At 51.3% G+C, this 18,869-nt stretch overlaps 6 protein-coding genes and 2 non-coding genes across 8 annotated transcripts; 3 read left to right on the top strand and 5 right to left on the bottom strand.

The window, feature by feature from the left end:
• Positions 1-1,127: 1,127 nt before the first annotated feature.
• CLUP02_07150 (GMC oxidoreductase) lies at positions 1,128-2,664 on the bottom strand (the record flags this gene model as incomplete). Its single annotated transcript, XM_049286146.1, has 4 exons — positions 1,128-1,462; positions 1,526-2,084; positions 2,147-2,490; positions 2,544-2,664. 4 exons carry the CDS (start codon positions 2,662-2,664, stop codon positions 1,128-1,130), a joined length of 1,359 nt encoding a protein of 452 aa, XP_049143289.1.
• An 827-nt stretch (positions 2,665-3,491) lies between these two features.
• CLUP02_tRNA110 lies at positions 3,492-3,590 on the bottom strand. Its single transcript has one exon. It is a non-coding gene; the product is annotated as a tRNA-Arg (tRNA).
• A 276-nt stretch (positions 3,591-3,866) lies between these two features.
• CLUP02_07149 (glycosyl hydrolase family 2) lies at positions 3,867-7,117 on the bottom strand (the record flags this gene model as incomplete). Its single annotated transcript, XM_049286145.1, has 3 exons — positions 3,867-5,022; positions 5,089-6,478; positions 6,538-7,117. 3 exons carry the CDS (start codon positions 7,115-7,117, stop codon positions 3,867-3,869), a joined length of 3,126 nt encoding a protein of 1,041 aa, XP_049143288.1.
• A 1,028-nt stretch (positions 7,118-8,145) lies between these two features.
• CLUP02_07148 (MFS monosaccharide transporter) lies at positions 8,146-10,300 on the top strand (the record flags this gene model as incomplete). The annotated part of the gene is made up of 10 exons (XM_049286144.1): positions 8,146-8,314; positions 8,370-8,410; positions 8,468-8,514; positions 8,579-8,749; positions 8,802-8,877; positions 8,940-9,009; positions 9,069-9,162; positions 9,233-9,548; positions 9,604-10,083; positions 10,142-10,300. The coding sequence occupies 10 exons, from the start codon at positions 8,146-8,148 to the stop codon at positions 10,298-10,300; spliced, it is 1,623 nt and encodes a 540-aa protein (XP_049143287.1).
• A 755-nt stretch (positions 10,301-11,055) lies between these two features.
• CLUP02_07147 (C6 zinc finger domain-containing protein) lies at positions 11,056-14,026 on the top strand (the record flags this gene model as incomplete). Its single annotated transcript, XM_049286143.1, has 8 exons — positions 11,056-11,103; positions 11,183-11,371; positions 11,694-11,722; positions 11,819-11,893; positions 12,065-12,871; positions 12,926-13,087; positions 13,140-13,718; positions 13,780-14,026. 8 exons carry the CDS (start codon positions 11,056-11,058, stop codon positions 14,024-14,026), a joined length of 2,136 nt encoding a protein of 711 aa, XP_049143286.1.
• A 327-nt stretch (positions 14,027-14,353) lies between these two features.
• CLUP02_07146 (serum paraoxonase/arylesterase) lies at positions 14,354-15,712 on the bottom strand (the record flags this gene model as incomplete). The annotated part of the gene is made up of 2 exons (XM_049286142.1): positions 14,354-15,322; positions 15,386-15,712. 2 exons carry the CDS (start codon positions 15,710-15,712, stop codon positions 14,354-14,356), a joined length of 1,296 nt encoding a protein of 431 aa, XP_049143285.1.
• A 629-nt stretch (positions 15,713-16,341) lies between these two features.
• On the bottom strand, positions 16,342-16,428 carry CLUP02_tRNA109. The gene has a single exon. It is a non-coding gene; the product is annotated as a tRNA-Glu (tRNA).
• A 1,218-nt stretch (positions 16,429-17,646) lies between these two features.
• CLUP02_07145 (uncharacterized protein) lies at positions 17,647-18,639 on the top strand (the record flags this gene model as incomplete). The annotated part of the gene is made up of 1 exon (XM_049286141.1): positions 17,647-18,639. The coding sequence occupies one exon, from the start codon at positions 17,647-17,649 to the stop codon at positions 18,637-18,639; it is 993 nt and encodes a 330-aa protein (XP_049143284.1).
• Between the last annotated feature and the right edge of the window lie 230 nt (positions 18,640-18,869).

Below are 18,869 nucleotides of genomic sequence, written 5' to 3'. Positions count from 1 at the left end.
TACTTTTACTACCTAACGAATTTATTAGGGTCTAAGAGATTCTTATTTCTTCTCGCCGTCTTATTATTATTCTCGTTTTTATTATTTTTAGCAATTATTACTACCCTTCTAAATCGCTAGTTATTATACTTACTAAGATCCTCCTTTTTATTTAATATAAAAGGGTAGGTTTTAGTAGTTCCTTTTTATAATAATAGTAGTAGACGTTTATATTACTATAAGAAAATATAGTAATTAGTCTCGGGATCTTTACTAGTTACCGATTTCCGCTATTCTATATACTTCTAACCTCCTAAGCCTCATGCTCTTTATAATCTTTAAATAGCTTCTTTCCTCGACCTACTTCCTCTAGGGTAGTATTTTATAAAAATAGTTAAAAATAGACGCTAAGTAGCTCGTAAAGGAGCTATATAGCTATTAAGAACCGTATAGGCCGTTAAGTACGGTTAATAAAGTTAAGCCCTCTTTCTTATAAGATTATAGATTTTAAGGACTTATTAAAAATACTTACTTATCGCTCACACGCAATAGGGTTAAATACTTTAAAAATCTTATCTTTTGCGGCCTCTTAGTACTCTATTTTATATCTTTTAAGTAGTCTTTTTCGTAACTTAATTATAGTTAAGTAATTATTACTTAGGTATTTCCTTTTACTAATTTAACTAATTAATTTCTAATCGCGGGCCGGCTATAGAAAAGTCGTTTAGTAAAAAAGCTACTCGGGGCAATAGTAAAAGGCTAGTTACTTAAGCAGTTTTATTAATTAACGTATTTTAATATAATAAACGTCGACCTCTCGTAAGTAATAAAGGGCTATAATTACTTAATTCCGTGCGGTATTTAAGAATTACCCCCTTTTTCGTCTACTTTCGTAAGGTTAATTAGTATAAATCTCCTATCCCGTATAGTATTAAGAAGTCGTCTCTTTTACGTAATAAGATACCTTACTAATCTACGATAGTAAAATTTAACTACTAATTAGTATTAGTATCCCTATTATAAAGTAGTTAGTTCGAACCGTAGTTAACGAAGAGATTAATTAAACTATATAAATATCTGCGTAGTAGGTATAAAAAGGAGGTTCTAACTATAGGTTAGGCTGGCTACGATAATTGTAAATAGGGCCCCTAATTGGCCCCTGCGCAGTCGGCTGTATGCCGCGGTCGAATTGGACTTCTAATCCGACAGTAGGCATTAAAGAGTCCCATGATCATGAGAGGACGGTTGGGCGAGTCTTTGAAGTCCCTGTCCCAAGCAGCTTGGAATTCTGGCCCCAAAGCTGCAATATCAGCAGGAGATGGCCTAAACTTGCTGGAGGCATCGTGACCGTTCCATCCAAGTTGCTTGTCGTCGGCGACAATCATCGCATCCACGTCTCGTTCTCTATCATTTCGGGCTATACCGTTGATGGTCTCGTTTTGGTTGAGGTTGGTGCGGTAGACGTACCCAACAAAGTGATGATCTACAAGATATTAGGAAGCCGTTGAAACGCCAGCAATCGCCCAAAGAGTGAGATCAGAGTTACCTTGGAAGTCATTGCCCACTCCATCGAGACTTTCGATAATCGGTAATCCCGCCTTTTCCAGCACTGCAGGATCACCAACTCCGGATCTTTCGAGAAGCAATGGAGTTCCAAAAGACCCCGAGGAAGCAACCACTAGCTTTCTCGCCTTGACTCTAGTCGTGCTATTGTCTCCGGCATCCTTCGCGAATGCAGGGTTGGGTCGGATTTCCACCCCAGTGGCGCGTTTCTCTTCTCCCTCGAACAGAACACTGAGAACCTGAGTTTCTACTAGCACTCTCAGATTAGGATAATCGCCAATTTGCAGAAGTGGATACAAGTAACGATGTGCGACATCTTGGCGGCGGCCGTCGGTAGGCGAGACATATCGATACCAGGGCCCTGAGCCATTGTTGGAGTGCAGACTTTGAAGGTCTTCTACCTCTGACCAACCTGCTTCTACGGCCCCATCAATCCAACCTCTTTCAGCTCGAGGCGCTTGGTGTGTTCCCTTTGATACATGGATTGGTCCATCATACCCGTGAGTGGATTGATTGTTAGTTGCGCCGTGATACGTTTCGATCTTGAATATGCATTAGCTGTCATGAATAGTTTAAAGCAACGAGAAAATGGAGGAGCAAAAACCTTCTGCAGAAGCGGCAGCAATTCTTCTGCTGACCACCCCGTCGTGTTCCAGGAGTTATAATCGTCCCATTGCCCACGGGTGTACACCATCCAGTTGATAGCTGATCTACCCCCGAGAATGCCGCCTGTCTCAACAACCGGCTCACGGTCCGCCAGCTGCGATGACTTCTTGGCCTTCCAGAACAGAGCAGTATCCGAATTGGGCAGGGTATTCCGCTCGAATAAGGCCGGGTAGATGACGTTTGTGACATTGAAGCTGTCTTTTCCCTGCTCGATAACAAGAATCGATAGGGAGGGGTCTGCTTCAGCGAGTCGTGAGGCAACGATGCTGCCCGCAGTGCCTCCTACGTGCGAAATGAGAATTTGGCCACTGGAGGATTGTTTAGAATAGACTCACCTCCAGCGATGATGACGTCGACCTCTGTGAGATTAGTTGGAAGTTCAGTATACAACCCTTCAGACGCAGTCGCCAGCGCTATTGCGGCTACAGAAGCCATCTCCAGGGCTTTCAGTCTCATGATTGAATGTGTGCAACAGGTGAAGTAAGTGAAACAAGTATTAGCGCTGTAAGTTGTTGTCAAAGGGAATGAAGAGTTGACGAAGTTTGTCTAGCTGGACGGTAGCTTGAAGAAAATAGTGCTTGGCTACCTGAAAGACATTCCGGTGTCGGCTGCTTCCATTACGAAGTACGTTTTCAAAGGTCTACTTAAGCACTTCCAACCGATTTCCAATAACTTCCGGGTCTGGAGTACGCTCAGCGCGGCCCAGGCGGAACGGCCCAGTAGTGTCGTATCGCAGAGGCGGGGGATGCATCCGACGTTGTAGAAAAGGTTCCTAGCTTACTTGGCATAGTCTTCAGGTGCATAATACCAGGTTTACTGCTTGGATTCATGAAAAGAGTTTACTAATGGTATACTAAGTCCAGGAATGGAAGTCGAATGCCACCTGCAGTAATGTCGATCGCCGGTCAGCGTCGTAACATCCCCGCTGTTCAGTCGAATAACTAAAGACTTGAGTGCGAGCTGACGAACAGCAGGCGAGCTCAGAACTTTGCTCTTCTGCTTCTGTTGATTGCGCCATCTTAATTCAGGATAGAGATTAGCTTTAAGATGACCTCTGCATGGAATCAACGGGATGACAAGTCAAATGAGGAAGAACCTAAAGAGAACATGACATAGGCGCTTATTGAATTCGACCACAAGTCTAGATCGTTTTCCGGCTAAAAAGCAGTAGTTTCTAATGAAAACTTACCGAGGGGCGCCAAAGACAAGCAGAAATCCGAATTCCTACCCAACTTGACTTGCAGAAACAAAAATGAAGGGGACATGAGGGAAGTCAAAAAGACTGACCAGCCTGGGGGTCGAACCCAGAATCTCCTGATAACATGCTAAGTCGGGGAACCGCTTAGTCGTAGTCAGACGCCTTGCCATTGGGCCAACCGGCCGATTGTGGTTGAGGTGGGCCAAAAGTTTCTATTGTACCGCCCGGGCACGCCACCAGCACGAGGCCCACCCCCACCAGGACCCTCGGAGCGCGCTCGATCAATCTGAGAGACAGGTGTGTTGCGTTTTCAAAATTGGTAGCATTTTACGATTTTGAGAATCTTTGCAAGAGGCTGTTAAAGTCATAATCATTCATTCCAATTCTAGCTCTAGCTGTCCGTGACATGTGTCCAAGTCTCAGGACACCAGTGTAACCATTTCGTCGTAACCCAAAGTCATTAAAATCCAACTCTTTCCAAAACGAATCCAAACTTGAACTCTCCGACATGCACCTTCAAGTCCTCCCTGACATTAGGACCACAAGCGGCAGTACCAACACCAGCAACACGGGCATCGAGACGCAGGAGCGTCGCATCCTCCTCAACGAGATCGCACGGGTGCGCCGCCTTGTGCACCGTCTCGGAAGTGTAGCGACTGACCTGGAAGCTGAACTGGCGCCACTCCTCCTCAGACCAGACAGCAGCGTCAGCCGGCGTTGCGCGAAGGCCGCGGCCGTGGTCCTCGGTGAGCTTGACGTAGCGGGTTTCCAGATGGTTGCCGCCTTCTTGGGGTACCTCGTAGTGCTGGTGCAACTCCGGCACGGTGGCACTGAAGACGCCGAGGTGTTGACTGGACTTCTTATCTGGGTAGGACTCGCCGGGGCCGAGAGCGAGGTACTTGACGTTGTTGAGCGACTTGTGCAGGCGCAGGTTCAGGCCCACGCGGGGGATGTGGGTGGGTTTGATGCCGCGGGGCTTCAGGTCAACGGCGACGGTGAGGCGACCGGTGGCATCAATGGTGTAAGTAGTGGTGGTCTCCCAGCCCCAGTCGAGGACGCGAGGGGAGAGGTAGGTAGTTGTGATGACCTCAACCTTATCGGTCGACTCATTGATCTTGAATGATCGAAGGAAGCTGTCAAAAGCGTCAACACCGAAACGAACCCAGTAGGGGGCATCATTGGGGTTGTCGTTGTCGGTAGGGGCGCGCCAGAAGTTGGGGATAATGGCCGCGCCAGTGGCTTCGTCCTTCACGAGAAGAGGCACTCCGGCAGCCGTCCAAGATGTGATATATCCGCGGGCGGTATCAAAGGTGATGGCAAAGTCGGAGCCTGAGACGGTGGCCTTGGCACGAGACTTTTGAACCTGCAACTTGGAGGTGAGGGTGCTGTTAAGCAGCTTAGAGGCTGCCGCAACACCGGACAGCTTGTGCTGGATCCAAGCGATCTCGTGCGAGGGCTCGGCCCAGTTTGTGGAGTCCTTGAGACTGAAGGTCACGGTGATGTAGACCTCCTTGTCGGACTTAATCTTCGCGAGGCTCGAGGGCAGGTCGACCTTGACGGTCTCGCCGGCGGCGATCTTGGGGATTTCGAGGTTTCCGGCAGCGACGAGAGCGGAGCTGTGTTACAAATTGTCAGTAATCATGCTTCTCTAGATCAGTAGAGCTTCCTCCAGAATGACTTACTTTTCGCCGAGTTCCTCGACCTTGTAGGTGGAGGAAAGGTGGTCAACGCCAACAAAGTCGTACTTGTTCTTGATGACAAGCTGGTTGCCCTCAACTGACAGCTGAAGGGGCTGGTAGGCCTTCTTCAGCTCGATCAAACCGGGAGTAGGGTCGTGGGTACTATGAAGAAGACCATCCATGACAAAAGTGCCGTCGTGGGGACGCTCGCCAAAGTCTCCTCCGTAGGCATAGTAGCCCTTGCCATCGGCATCCTCCTTCCAGATACCGTGGTTCGCCCACTCCCAGATGTAGCCACCCTGAAGACGAGGGAACTTCTCAAAGACCTCAATGTAGTCATCGAGACCACCAGGACCGTTGCCCATGGCGTGACCGTACTCGCAGAGAACAACAGGCTTCTCGTAGCTGCCGTCCTCCTTGACACCCTCAGTCTCAACCAGCTTGGTAAGGCGGTCGATGGGAGGGTACATGTAAGAGTACATATCCGCAGTCTCGGCCTTGACATCGCCTTCGTAGTGGACCGGGCGACCAGAGTCGAAGTTCTTGGCGTACTCGTACATGGCTTTGTGGTTCTCACCGTAGAAGGCTTCGTTACCAAGCGACCACATGATGATACTGGTGTGGTTCTTGTCGCGCTGAACCAGCTGAACCATGCGGTCGAGGTAGGCCTCACGCCACTCAGGGTTCTCGCTGGTGTACTTCCCAGCAAGAGGGAAGGTAATGGCCTTGCGCGCCTCGTAGTCTGACGCCTCGTCGACATCCTGAGGGCGTGCAACAGCATCGTAGAAGCCGTGGCACTCAAGATCGGCCTCGTCCATGACCCACAAGCCGAGTTCGTCCGCAAGCTGGAAGACTCGGGGGTCGGGCGGGTAGTGCGAGCATCGCAGAGAGTTGATGTTGTGGTTCTTCATAATGAGCAGGTCGCGCTTGGCGTACTCGATGGGTACGGCGCGGCCAAACTTGTTGTGATGTTCGTGTCTGTTGACACCTCTGATGCGGATTGGGGTACCGTTGACGGAAATCAGACCGTTCTTGAGCTCAACTTTGCGGAAACCAATGTTTTGATAGACAGCATGGGAGCCCAGGGTGATGTCAACCCGGTAGAGGTAAGGGGTCTCGGCAGTCCACTTCTTGGGGTTGGTAACGGGGATGCTGATGTCAACCTTGGTGTTGTCGGCAGTGACCTCTGCCTCCTTGGTCGCAATGACGGCACCGCCGTTCTTGCCCAGCTCGCTGAGAGTGAGCTTGACGGTGCCCTTCTCGGCGGTCTTGACGTCGACCGTGGCCAGGAGAGTCGCGTCTTCGTACTTCTCGTCGAGATCAGTGCGGAGGAACCAGTCCTCGATTCTTGTTTGCTCGGGTACGGCGAGGAGAGTGACATCGCGGAAGATACCTGTGATTAGCTCGTTAGATGGTTATTCAAGCAGGTTGACGAACGAAGCGACCACTCACCCGAAAGCCACCATTGATCTTGGTCTTCGATGTAAGTTGCATCGGACCACTGGTACACTCTCACAAACAGCTCATTGGGTCCATCCCTCTTGAGGATGCTTGTGACGTCAAACTCGGACGCGTTCCGCGAGCCCTGAGCGAAGCCAATGAGCGTGCCATTGACCCAGATGTGGTATCCGGAGTCAACGCCATCAAATCTGAGGCGCAATTGCGACTTCTCATCCCACGTGGAAGGGACGTGGAATGTTCGTCTGTAGGTGCCCGTGGGGTTCTCACTGGGAACATATGGTGGGTTCACTGGGATAGGGAACTGTGTGTTGGTATACCACGGAAAGCCGTGTCCCTGAAGCTGCCAATGGCCAGGGACGTTGATGGTGCCCCATTCGTCCTCCTTGTCTTCTGGCAAAGGCGCCTCCTCGGGAGTGCCGGCCATGTGGAAGTCCCAAACGCCATTGAGAAGGATGGACGTCTCTGGGATGAAGTATGCGCGCGGAGGAAGGGTGTTGCGCCTGAAGACGGAGGGGTTCTCGTAGTCGTGAACTCCCTCCTTGGCCTGGAGAGACAAACTTTGAGAGGCCATCGTGGCGGTTTGGATGAGGGGTAACGATAGACTGAGACACGGATTTGGGGTGGAAGGAGAGAGGGGAGAAGGAATGTGAAGAGAGAGAAGCAAGAGGGTACAATCAGTTTGCCAGCTACCAAGGTTGAGTCGTTATTTATTCGTTCTCACTTTCTCCACGCGAAGTAACACGTCGGACGCAAGGCCGAGGGAAACGCCAGAAATAATCTGCAGACTGCGAGCACCCGTTCCCTCTCGTGAAGCTCACTCAAGTTTGTCCCGCCATATGACGAGGGAGCGTGGGGCAGAAAGACTGGAGCAGTTTCGGGGTAGCTCCGAGTCAGGTGGTGTCGGTGTAGTACGACCCCGAGGCCATCCTATCCTGGCGTTCCTTCGACTTCTTTTGCCAGAGAGACTCTTCACTCTTGTCCTACAAGAGCCCCGGCAACTCCTGGCAACTCCGCACCACGAGGACGCAAGAGGGATAGTCTCCCCCAGCCCCGTGTGGTTCTGATTGGGTCCGGGGAAGTCGGGGCCGGCCCCGCACACCCATCCGGATACAAGCCGGTCTAAGTTGATGCAACCCTGCCAGCCATTTCCACCCTTTCGTCTGCTCCCCCCATGGGCTCCATCTCTTGGATGGACGAAAGGTTGTTGTGTGTTTGTTACCCCGGATTGACATTGTCCAGACCCCGGCTAACGTTGACTGAAAACTGCAAGCGCGCCCGTGGTGTTGGCTCATGGCTGATGGTCCGTCATGTCACCCCAGGTTCTTTCGTATTTTCTGCCTCCTGGGACCTTCGTTTGGATGGTATGATGGCCCGAATGCGGGGAGAAGATTTTGTCTTTTGATGGGCTGCAGAGAAGCCTGAGAGTCTGCAGTCAGAACATTTAAGACGGCCGTGTTATCGCCTCTCCATTCTTTCGTCTCCATCGATGATACCCTCCCAAGGCTTCCAAGACCTCCATCTCTCCACCGTTCCACTGTTCCAGAATTCTTGGTCCACTCCTCCCGAGCTGTATTGCTTGTCTGCAGTCCATCCTCCACCATGTCCGACGAGAAGACAGACCCCACGGTTGAGGGCCACGCCGAAGAGCGCCGTGACGATGCTGCTGCCGAGATCGACACTGCCGTCCACATTGCCCATCAGACGCAGTCTGGCGCCTATTCGCCCTGGACGCCGCACATGTTCCGACTCTACGCCGTCCTCTTTATTGGTTCGCACCTTGGTGTTTCTTATTAGTGTTGGCCTACTAACAACAATTCCGACAGCTTACCTCAATGGAGCTCTCAACGGTTACGATGGTTCCCTGGTAAGTAAACCCAGAGTCTGAGCACCATCATCATCATCTAACGAAGCACCTTTAAAGATGGGAGGTTTGAACGGATTGAAGTCCTACTTGAACTACTTCCACAAGTAAGTCCCCCAGAAAACAAAACTCACCAAGCATTTGATGACAAGACTGACGCGAATCCGTTAGGGAAACTGTTGACGAGAGCACCGGAATCATCTTCGCCATGTACAACATCGGAAGTGTCGCCGCCGTCTTCTTCACCGGACCTGCAAACGACTTCCTCGGTCGCCGATGGGGCATGTTTATCGGGGCTGCCATCGTCATTATCGGCACTTGTGTTCAGGCCACAACCAAAACGTACGAATACCTTTACTTCTATGGTCGCATACCGGTTGCTAATGGTTCTCAGCTCTGGCCAATTCCTTGCTGGACGATTCGTTCTCGGATTTGGTGTCAGTTTCTGCTGCGTTTCTGCTCCGACCTATGTAAGTCTGATGGATCGCGTCTGTCTTAGTCGTGCATGTCAACTAACATGTCATCTGTTGAGGTCTCTGAGATGGCACACCCGGCATGGCGAGGAACTATCACTGGTATCTACAACTGCACTTGGTACATAGGTATGTCTATCTTGGTCGCTTGCACATTCTCTTACTCCAGGTCTAATGACTACATACAGGCTCAATCATAGCTTCCTGGGTCATCTATGGGTGCGCCTACATCGATGGCGGTGAGGGCACCAGTGCTTGGCGCCTGCCCATTTGGCTTCAGATGTGAGTCTCTTCAACAAAAAGATAATTCTTCGTGTAATCCTTCTCCAGGCACTAACACATTTCTTTGCAGGGTTACCTCTGGTATCGTTTGCGTTGGCGTCTTCTTCATCCCCGAATCTCCGCGATGGCTCATGGCGAACGACAAACACGAAGAAGCCGCGAAAGTCCTTGCCAAGTACCATGGCGAGGGCTCTATCGATCACCCTATTGTCCAGCTCCAGCTGAAGGAGATGGTATCTCAAATCAGCACAGATGCATCGGATAAGTCTTGGTATGATTACAGTGAGCTCTGGAGCACCCACTCCGCCCGTCGCCGCCTCATCTGCGTGTTGGGCATGGCCTTCTTTGGCCAGATCAGTGGTAACAGCTTGAGTTCTTACTACTTGGTAATTTCGTTCTCCCTCTCTTTCCATTACTTGGAAATGACTAACATCATTCTAGACCGTTGTACTGAAGAACGCCGGCATTACAGACGAGAAGCGTGTCTTGGCATTGAATGCGATCAACCCGATTCTGTGCTTCTTCGCATCTCTCGTCGGAGCTCGTATGACGGATGTTGTCGGTCGCCGACCCCTCCTGATTTACTCCATCATCTTCTGCTCGTTCTGCTTCGCAATCATCACGGGAACTTCCAAATTGGCAACAGACGATGCTAACAACGTTGCTGCTGCCAACACAACCATCGCCTTCATCTACATCTTCGGCATCGTCTTCAGCTTCGGCTGGACTCCTCTTCAGAGCATGTACATTGCCGAGACCCTCAGCACCTCCACTCGCGCCAAGGGTACTGCAGTCGGTAACTTTGCCAGTGCTATCGGAAGCACCGTTATCCAGTACGCCAGTGGACCGGCTTTCCTCAACATCAAGTACTACTTCTACATTGTCTTCATCTTCTGGGACCTCTTTGAAGCAGTCATCATTGTAAGTTTCGCACTGGTCCCTAACTGGATATGCCAGAACTCCGCTAATTGACTACTAGTACTTCTTCTGGCCCGAGACCAAGGATCGTACGCTTGAGGAGTTGGAGGAGGTCTTCAGTGCCCCGAACCCTGTCAAGAAGAGCTTGGAGCCTCGTTCGGCCGAGACTGTCCTGAAGACTATGCAGGTCGGCCAGGACGAAAAGGCGGCGTATGTCTAGTAGATATCTGTACCGGGCCGGGCTTAAGCGGCATTTGTGGGGCGATACCGGTCTAAACACCAGGTCTAGAGCTAGGATTCACCTGCATTTACCGTCTATCTCGCTATCTAAAGACTCTAATCAAGATGTTTCTGATAAAGGTTCAGATGATCTGCGATGTGAATGTTTCATTATGTGCGAAGTGCAACATCAAAACCAGTGTTCATGGAGACAGTCGATTCGTCTGTCTGTTGATGGTACTTCGTGCAAAAAAGCGTCCTTCACTATGATTGGGGCGGCACCGTTTGGACTAAGAAAATGGGCTAACGGCGCCATGTTCTATGAACAGCCACATCAGGCGAACCCAACCAACAGTCTTACTTAAGTGTTCGTACCGCGGTCACGTCTGAAGGAATGAAGGAAAAGCTTAATCGCCTATTGTATCCCTACAGAAAACTGGCAAAGCGGCACAGCTTAGAAGGAGTTGAGAGTCACCTGTCACATCGTCACATGTGCTTCTCTCCAACTCGTAATAGACGAATGCCACGATGGGACATACATCCGTCTTTGACCCAAGCGATGTTGATGTTCCCCCGCCTGGGACCTTGTGGGCTCCCCTCATAGACGTGCCGGGGCTGCACGGAGCGAAACCACGGGAAGCCATAGAGATCCTAGACTGAGTCCAATTTTTACCCGGCATCCCACCATCTCATGATCCCACAAGCTTTTCCCCTTCCTAGCCAAGCCCCCGTCTACGTTTCTCCAAATTCTTCCTAATGAACTCACCCCCTTCTCCACATCATCGCCCTTCCCCCGCACTACACGTGGGTGCATATATGCATGTCCTGCTGCTGGGATTCCTCCTTTGACCCCCTTGTGCCGTCCATTCTTTTTTTTCTCCAGTCCACTGCCCCCAAACTCTGCTCCGACTCGGTCCGCTTCGGATCGAGAACCCCCTTCACTGCGGAACCAGGCTTTCTTGCTGTTACGGACGCTGTTGCTACGCCATGCCACCCAGCAGTTGCGATGGAGTCACTGGATAATGACACGATCAATGAGCCGTCGAGGAAGAGGTTGAGGACAAGTCATGCGGTATGTGAATTGCATTTTCTTAGAATCCTGCAAGCAACACAGTTCACCTCTTTCGTAAGTATCGTTTTGGCGTAGGACAAAGTGACAACTCGTGACTATCATTTCACTGTCACATTGAACCGCCAAAAGAGTTCTTCACGAACACTGCGACTACCAAAAACACTTCACGCTTAACTGCTTTCGTTCCACCATCGCGAAGATCTTCTCTCATTTTCGAGTGTCATCTCTCTAAGCTTAAACTCTTCTCTCCCCACATGTTCTGGCCGGCTACCCAGCCGAAACCCCGAAAAGCTCATCGCTGACAACGCATCGCATACTTCAGTGCGACACATGCCGCGCAAGGAAGATCAGGTACGTGGAACCAAGACAAGCCGGCCAAGCAACCCAGGCCCAGACCGAACCAGTCTCTCGGGACAGCATCAAGATTAACGAGACCTCACTGCACAGATGCAATGGCAACACGCCATGCGCATCCTGCTCTGCGTCGCATCAGGAATGCACCTATGGGTCCGAAGCTAATTCGTAAGTTAAGGAGTCCGGCCCTCAAAAGAACCACACTCGTCTCCTCACGCCTCCCGGAGCCGTGATCCCCGGCGCAAAACACCGACTTCCGCAAGCTCGGGGGCGCGAGGAGAGTAGGAGGAAAACTTGCTTTCTTGCTGTGAGTCTAAGTTCTGACCATCACGTCATTAGGCGCGGGAAGAGCGACCTCATCCTTGAGGGTGTACTCCGGGTGGAGAAGTTCCTTCATGAGATGAAGGCCACCATCGTCAGTCCCGTCTCCTCTACATTCCACTTTTCACCGAACCCATCTCACGATGGTGTGTTCAAGGGGACGGCGCCGTATGCCGACCACCGTCCATCCGTGGTCTCTCCGGCCCTCCGATCCGCCTCGCGGGGTTCCTTTTCCGGGTCGCCTCTGAACGAGATCCATCACCCACAACGGACCCCCATCTCGGAGCCGCAGGATCAGAACAACTTTGAGAATGCCGTGCTCGACTCTATGCACACGAGTACCACAGAATCTGTGCTACAATGGCCTCATTTTGACGCCTTTCCGAATATGAGGGATGGATATGTCCCCATCTTCCACCTCGAACAGTCACGGCCGGCAGTAAAGACGCGTGCAACACCCGTGTACCCCTACGTGACTGCGGAGGACATTGACGAGATCATCGAATCGTTTGAGCACACCATCAACTTTTGGTATCCGACCATGTCTCGCAACCAGCTTGAGCAGGTCCGCAACCTAATCGCCGATGGCATTCCTGAGGGAGACAGCATTCTTGTCTGTCTTGCGCTGCTCACAATGGCGCTGGGGTGTGTTGGCCTAGTGACTACGGGGCTGGCGAGCACGTCTTCCTTGAGCGAGGAGGATCGTAAACGGAGGGCTTCCAAGAGGGCCATGGGTGACATGTACTTTGACAGTGTCTTGAAGAAGCTGCATGTGGTGCACACCAATGTTGGAAGCACTGCAACCCACTGCCTGTTCTTCACGGCGTGAGTATCGAGCATCGTTTCTCAATACAGAAAGTCACTAACATGATACTTCAGGATGTACTTTGCCTTCCTCCGTCGGCCTTTGCAGGCGTGGGAATATATCAACGCAGCATCCGCAAAATGCCTTTTGCTTCTGTCTTACCCGCCAGAGTCCGAGTCCGCGGAGGACCAAGAACGAATCCGAAGGATCTTTTGGTCTTGTTACATCCTTGAGAGGTACGAGCCGTGACCCAGTACGTTGCCGTGCCTGCAGCTAACAAATCTCAAGTGACTATCTTGCGGAGCTCTCTGGGCTTCCACAATCGGGTGTCGCCCGCATCGAGTCTACAACGCCTCTCCCAGGAGAGTACAGCACACATAAAGACTCTCAAGTCGAGGAGCAATCTTCCCTCTACTTCCTCGCCTGCATCTCCATGCGCCGCCTCCTCAACCGCGTCCATCAGCTCCTCTACGCACGCGGGACTGGCGCTGCCCTCGACCACGCCCGTTTCCCCTATGTCGTTGCGGAGCTGAACCACCAGCTCGACGACTGGCGAGAGGTGCTTCCTCCGGCGTTTGCATTCAGTGTCGGGTTCAACGAATTAGGAAACAACCAAGGTACCGCGACGGAGCATGGCGGTTTCCTGCGGCAGAGGTATCTCACCTGCAGGAGTGTGATTTACCGACCGTACCTGATGTGGATGCTGAGTGGTATGGCTGGTGGGAATGGAGCTAGCTCTGAGCTGCTGGTCAGCCAAGATGCGCTGAAGAACTGCAAGGCGTGCCTGGATGCCTGCCTGCTCCATATCCTCAATCTGAGGGGCTTTGGGCAGACAGTCATGGTCGACACGTGGATCTGCTCCCTCTCGTAAGTTTGTCACTCGTGACTGTTCTGCATTGAGATATCATGACTAATGTGTGGGCTGCAGTATGGCTGGTGCAATGCTTGTTCTGCTCGCAGCGTGCCGTATCCCGGCTTTAAAAGACATGATCGGGCCGGAAGTGTTGGGAGCTGGCGACCACTTGAAGCAGCTACTACAAGGCTGGCAGAGTACTATGGGCGAGCCTACGTCTCCGAGCGTCAACCAGGCGATCCGTATCATCAGCGACGTGGACCGCTTCATTCAGGAGGTCTATCGGGCTGGGGATTCCTATTCCATGAGGCGGCATCCATAGCTCAAGTGAGGAGAGGTTTTTGACAAAGCAAGTCATGTCAAAGTAAATATTCATTGTCTGGTACATACAGAGTAGGGTATGGAAATTGGGCAGAATACAAAACTAAAGAAATCATGCAAGTATGCTTCATCGTCGTCTGCCAAGCTTGGCATTGCGCTTTTCAATCCTGAAATACGGCCAACGTTCCCCGACCCTGCAAATCCTCGCCCCTGAGCTGTGCCAACGAGTGACTCAAACCATGCAAATCGATCGATACTAGCCCCATTGCTTCAGTCTTCAATGGGTGCTGTAAACATGGGGCGTGTTCCTTGATCATCCGTCGCGCCCTCAAAGATCAATCTTGACGGCAACAACACTACCAGCCATGAAGCCAGTGACAAAGAGCCATGCCTTTCTTTCTCCCTTCTCTTGAGCCGGATCAATAGCGACCAAGACAGCCGCCGCTGCGGATCTGGCCCTAGTGCCATCATCCTCGAATACTAATCTCTTCTCATAGCCTCCGTTGCTGCCCGCAGCTGGCTTGGCGTACCACACAATCGACCCAATGTCCGATGTAGTATTGTGAACTTGCTTCGGGATATCGACAGGCCGCGTAAGGCCAGGGAGAACGAAGCCGCTAGCGTCGAAGACGTCAGTCTTATATGGGTCATCAAAGTAGCTGGGGTTATCGATATACGAGTCCACTTGGACGGACTCAATGATGTTGATGGTGGTGTTCTTCGGGTCTGAGGATAGCTCGCCAATGAGCATTTCGCCGCCGGCGCAGTTGACAACTAGGATTTCTCCGGTCTTGCGACTGTGGCCTAGGCCGTTATTGTTGCGGATCCCCGAGAGAGCTACCTCGGCCTTGATGCCTTCTGTGGCAACCAAAGATGATATCTCCTCGATGTGAACGTAGATGGTGTCGGTCCAGGTTGCACCTGGCCATATATCCTCGACATGTCTTCCGACGCCGTCGGCATAATAATGATCGTTGGTTACATAGAATGAGTACGGGTCTTTGATGAAGATGTCGTTGGGAGTCTTGACCAGCGGGTGAATAACGGTTCGCAGGTGCTTGGCGGTGGATGATCCGAGGATGTGGTAAAAGATTTCAACGCGCGACTGAGACTTTTGGGTGACTTGCTGAGAGTCCTGGCTTCCAATCTTGGTTGCTAGGTAGTCTGGGTGTGGTACATGGTTGACGGCGAAGATGTAAACTGCATCGGCCCTCTTGGGGTCCGTGATGACATCGATGCCATGGGTAACATAGGTCGAGTCAAAGTTCTCAAACTTGAGTCTTTTTTGGGTCATATCCTAATTCAGCGAGTAAGTCAAACGTACAAGGCATGAGTTTTCATTGGCATCTCATGTTCATACCTTAGGATCAATGACGTGAATAGAGCCCTTTTGTTTGCTTCCCACGAGTGGATCATTGAGGTTTCCGAGGCCAGGGAACCATTTGGCACGGTTCTCTTCATTGTCTTCACAAGCCGTGAAGAGGAGGCCGCTTGGTTCGTGGTAATGGATATCTTCGCAATGAATTGTGTCGTCAATGTAGATCAAGTCTCCGGCTTGAGCCACGGGGGTGTTTAGCTTCTCGCGTCCGATTCCTGCAAGGGCGATTGACCTCTTGACTGTTGGAGCATAGTTGAAGCCTCCGAAGATGGCGAGGCCGGCTACCAAAACGGGAACCAATGCCGCCATGTTGTTCGTTGACGACGATGTTAAAGGTAAGGCAAGGTACTGAAAGAAGGGTAGTGTATGATGAGGTAATGATTTACTCGGTTTCAAGGTATGCTATATAAGAAATGAAGAGTTGAGGTCGTATCCACAACTCTGCTCCGGCGGTTCAATGGTTGCCCGTCGCCGAAATCCGGGTTCGCGGGTTTCAAGCAGTCAAGGACTCACGGTGAGGGGAAAAAGTCCGTGATGTGGACGGAGAGATGTGCTCGGGGACCAGGTAAGATCCGCTAAATAGCGTTCAAGGTTGCGGGAGTGGAGGTGTCTGGGAACTGAATACGTCACGCGTGCGGAGGAATCCCACCAAGCTTGAGGGTATTCTCCCGGCTATGCAGAACACGGTAAGGAGAAAGTCTGAGAAGCTAGCTACGGATAGGTAGATCGCTTCTCCAAAGTCCAAATTAACCTCGGCTTACCTAGTCAATGCTGCCTTGTCACCGATTCCGAAACAAATGGAAGCCAAGGAAGCAAGAGGATCAAAAGTAAGCCACCTTTGCATGCATTCGGTTTGAAGGTTAGAATGGTGAATCACATCGTTTGTCTGCGAACCGTACCGTCGGCGAAGTTGTCAAAAGGGTCAAAACGAATGATATTTCCGAAACCGAGAATCGAAATCGGGGCTATGCCTAACCTCTCACTGTGATGAGAGGGCATCATGTTGGCCACTACACCATATCGGATAAGCTTGATGTCAACGTTTCTTGGGAATGAGAAGAAGTCAGCGAAGATTGGGAGAGGCTGGACGATCTCGGTGGGTTTGGTGGGTTTGGTGGGTGACGGACGGCCCCTCGGCGAGATCTGCGAGCCATTTGCAGCATGAAGTGGGTTGAAGATGGAAAAAATCAAGGCACACTAATTTCACGAAATCCGTCTGCGTTGTCTCTGCTCCATCGGCGCCACTTTCTGCTTGGCTGTGTAGTACTGAGTCAACGTAGAAATTGTAGCCTTATGGAAAGATGTTATGGGAGCAAAGCCAACATCAGTGCAACATCAAGGTTCCGTCACCTATGTGGTGGTAAAGAATGCGATCAAAATCTCTGCCTACTCCTTACGCGCTAAGGATCAGAGTTCATTCAAGAACCCCAACTTTGAGCCGGCGCGGTGGCTAGCTCCCGCACAAAGACAAGATGAAAGACCTTGAGAGCAGTGATGAACCAGGTTCATGAGAAAAGAGTCAATTAAATGGGACTGAACAGACTCTATCCGGACTCCGGAGGGATGGAGGGAGCACCGAGACTAGAGGGCCCACGGCTGATGCGATAGCTCACATGCCCCATTGGGGAACGGCCAAAGTCCTGGTTGGTCCAAGGTTTAGGGGAGCTGTGGCCAACAGTCTGTTCTGTGCGACAACTCTATCCGCTCTTGACCAACGGTGTCTGCCCAACAAGATGAAATCTATGAGGTGGAGCGCTCGCTGACCTTGTCAGGTTTTCGGTGAGAGTCTTACCTTGACTGACAAGAGTTGACATGCTTCGACCTTGTGGCTGCAAGAAGAGAACATGGATGAGGTTGTTCATGCCACAATCAACTGTTCGTGTGGCTACGAGTTCATCTTCGAGAAACTTGGCGAGATCAAGATAAAGGATTTCGGAATGTCCATCGCGGGACGCCAAAGTACCTTGATTGATGTTTGCCGCTTGTGAGCAAAAGTCAACTCCGGCATCATGAACCCTTGCGATGAGAACCATACACCGGAGTAAGCCATCAAGGAGCCTCGAGTGAAGAATTCGCACAAAACTCTGCTTATTTAAATCTAGAGCGCCTTTCTTTGCCTCTGCTCGATGAATCTCTCCTCTTTTAACAATCTTTAGACCTCATGCGGAGCTGCCTATACCAGAGTCTTCCCAACCTCATCTCGAGCACAATCACCTCAAGAGCAGCCTCAAATTACAACAGACATGATAGCCCCTATCGCTCTCCTTCTGGCTCTCCTGAGCCTCACACCCTCCGCCATCGCCGGAGGAGACAAGCAAAGATGTAGCCCCCTCAACAAAGACTACGAAAACTACGCCCAAAACATCGGTATGCGCTACAAGGAGGAGTGCATCCGCGTCGGGCTTCACGTCTCCAACACGGGCGCCTGCAGGGTCTCGTGCGATCACCTCCCCACCTACTACGAATGGGCCAACATCCATCAGCTCGAAAAGACAGCGCGAAAGAAGGCGAGGTTGCAGGAGAGGGAGCGGGAGAAGCAACGGATGGCAGCCCTCGCGAAGAAGCTTGGCCTTCCTCCTCTGTATAATACTACTACTCCTGATCCATCTCAGGCTCCTGCTCTCCCCGTGGCGACGGAAACTGCCAAGATGGAAATCGAGCCAACTTCTCCCGAGGAGCCTGCGAAGAACCTCTCTCCTCGTGGGATCACAGCAGCGCCGGCCCCTACCGCAGCAGCTCTCAAGATGGCAAACACGCCAATCAGACCCTGCAAGCCCGAGGAGAGCTCGGCTCAGGACTCCTTATGCACCCTCGCACGCAGAGTCCCCCGCTACGCCAAAATCCAAGCCGCGCTGTCGTCTTCACTGCAGGCAGCTGCGTCTACCCTCAACGCAAAAGCCTCGAACTACCGCGTCCTGCTGAACGACGCCAAAGCAACCGCCGTAGATAAGACTGCTACCGTCACTGCGACAGTTGAGAGGCTGGTCACCAAATGCGTTTCATCCTCGTCGTCAGCAAAGAACTCAACTACAAAGACCGCTGATAGCGACACCACGCCTACACCGACAGCCCGTTCAACCTCGGACAAGAAGCAAGCAAAGGCGACGAGGACTACTTCTTCGGTCAAGCCCACCAGGACCATATATGTAACCTCCAAGGGCTCATCTACCTCCATCATGTGGTCGATGCTCGTGGCGTGGATCGGTATTCAGGTCCTGTTCATGACAGTCATGTAGTCATATCGAACATGGTTATGGCAATGATAGGAGGAAGAAGATTGTATGCGCGAGCGATGACTAGGAGCCGTTGAAAGTGCCGTGGTTTTGGTGTCCGTTCTCCGTCAGGAGCGTTATGTCTCTACCTATGATCAATAGATTTGATAGTCTCATAGTAATCTATTCAGTAATAATTAAAAATCTGCTTTTCTCGCGTGTGCTTTGCGGCAGGCGTACTAAAAAAAAAACAT

This window comes from Colletotrichum lupini, chromosome 4, assembly GCF_023278565.1.
Source record: "Colletotrichum lupini chromosome 4, complete sequence".
Taxonomy (NCBI): domain Eukaryota; kingdom Fungi; phylum Ascomycota; class Sordariomycetes; order Glomerellales; family Glomerellaceae; genus Colletotrichum; species Colletotrichum lupini.
Note: the sequence above shows the minus strand (reverse complement) of the source record. Positions and strands in the feature narration are given on the sequence as shown.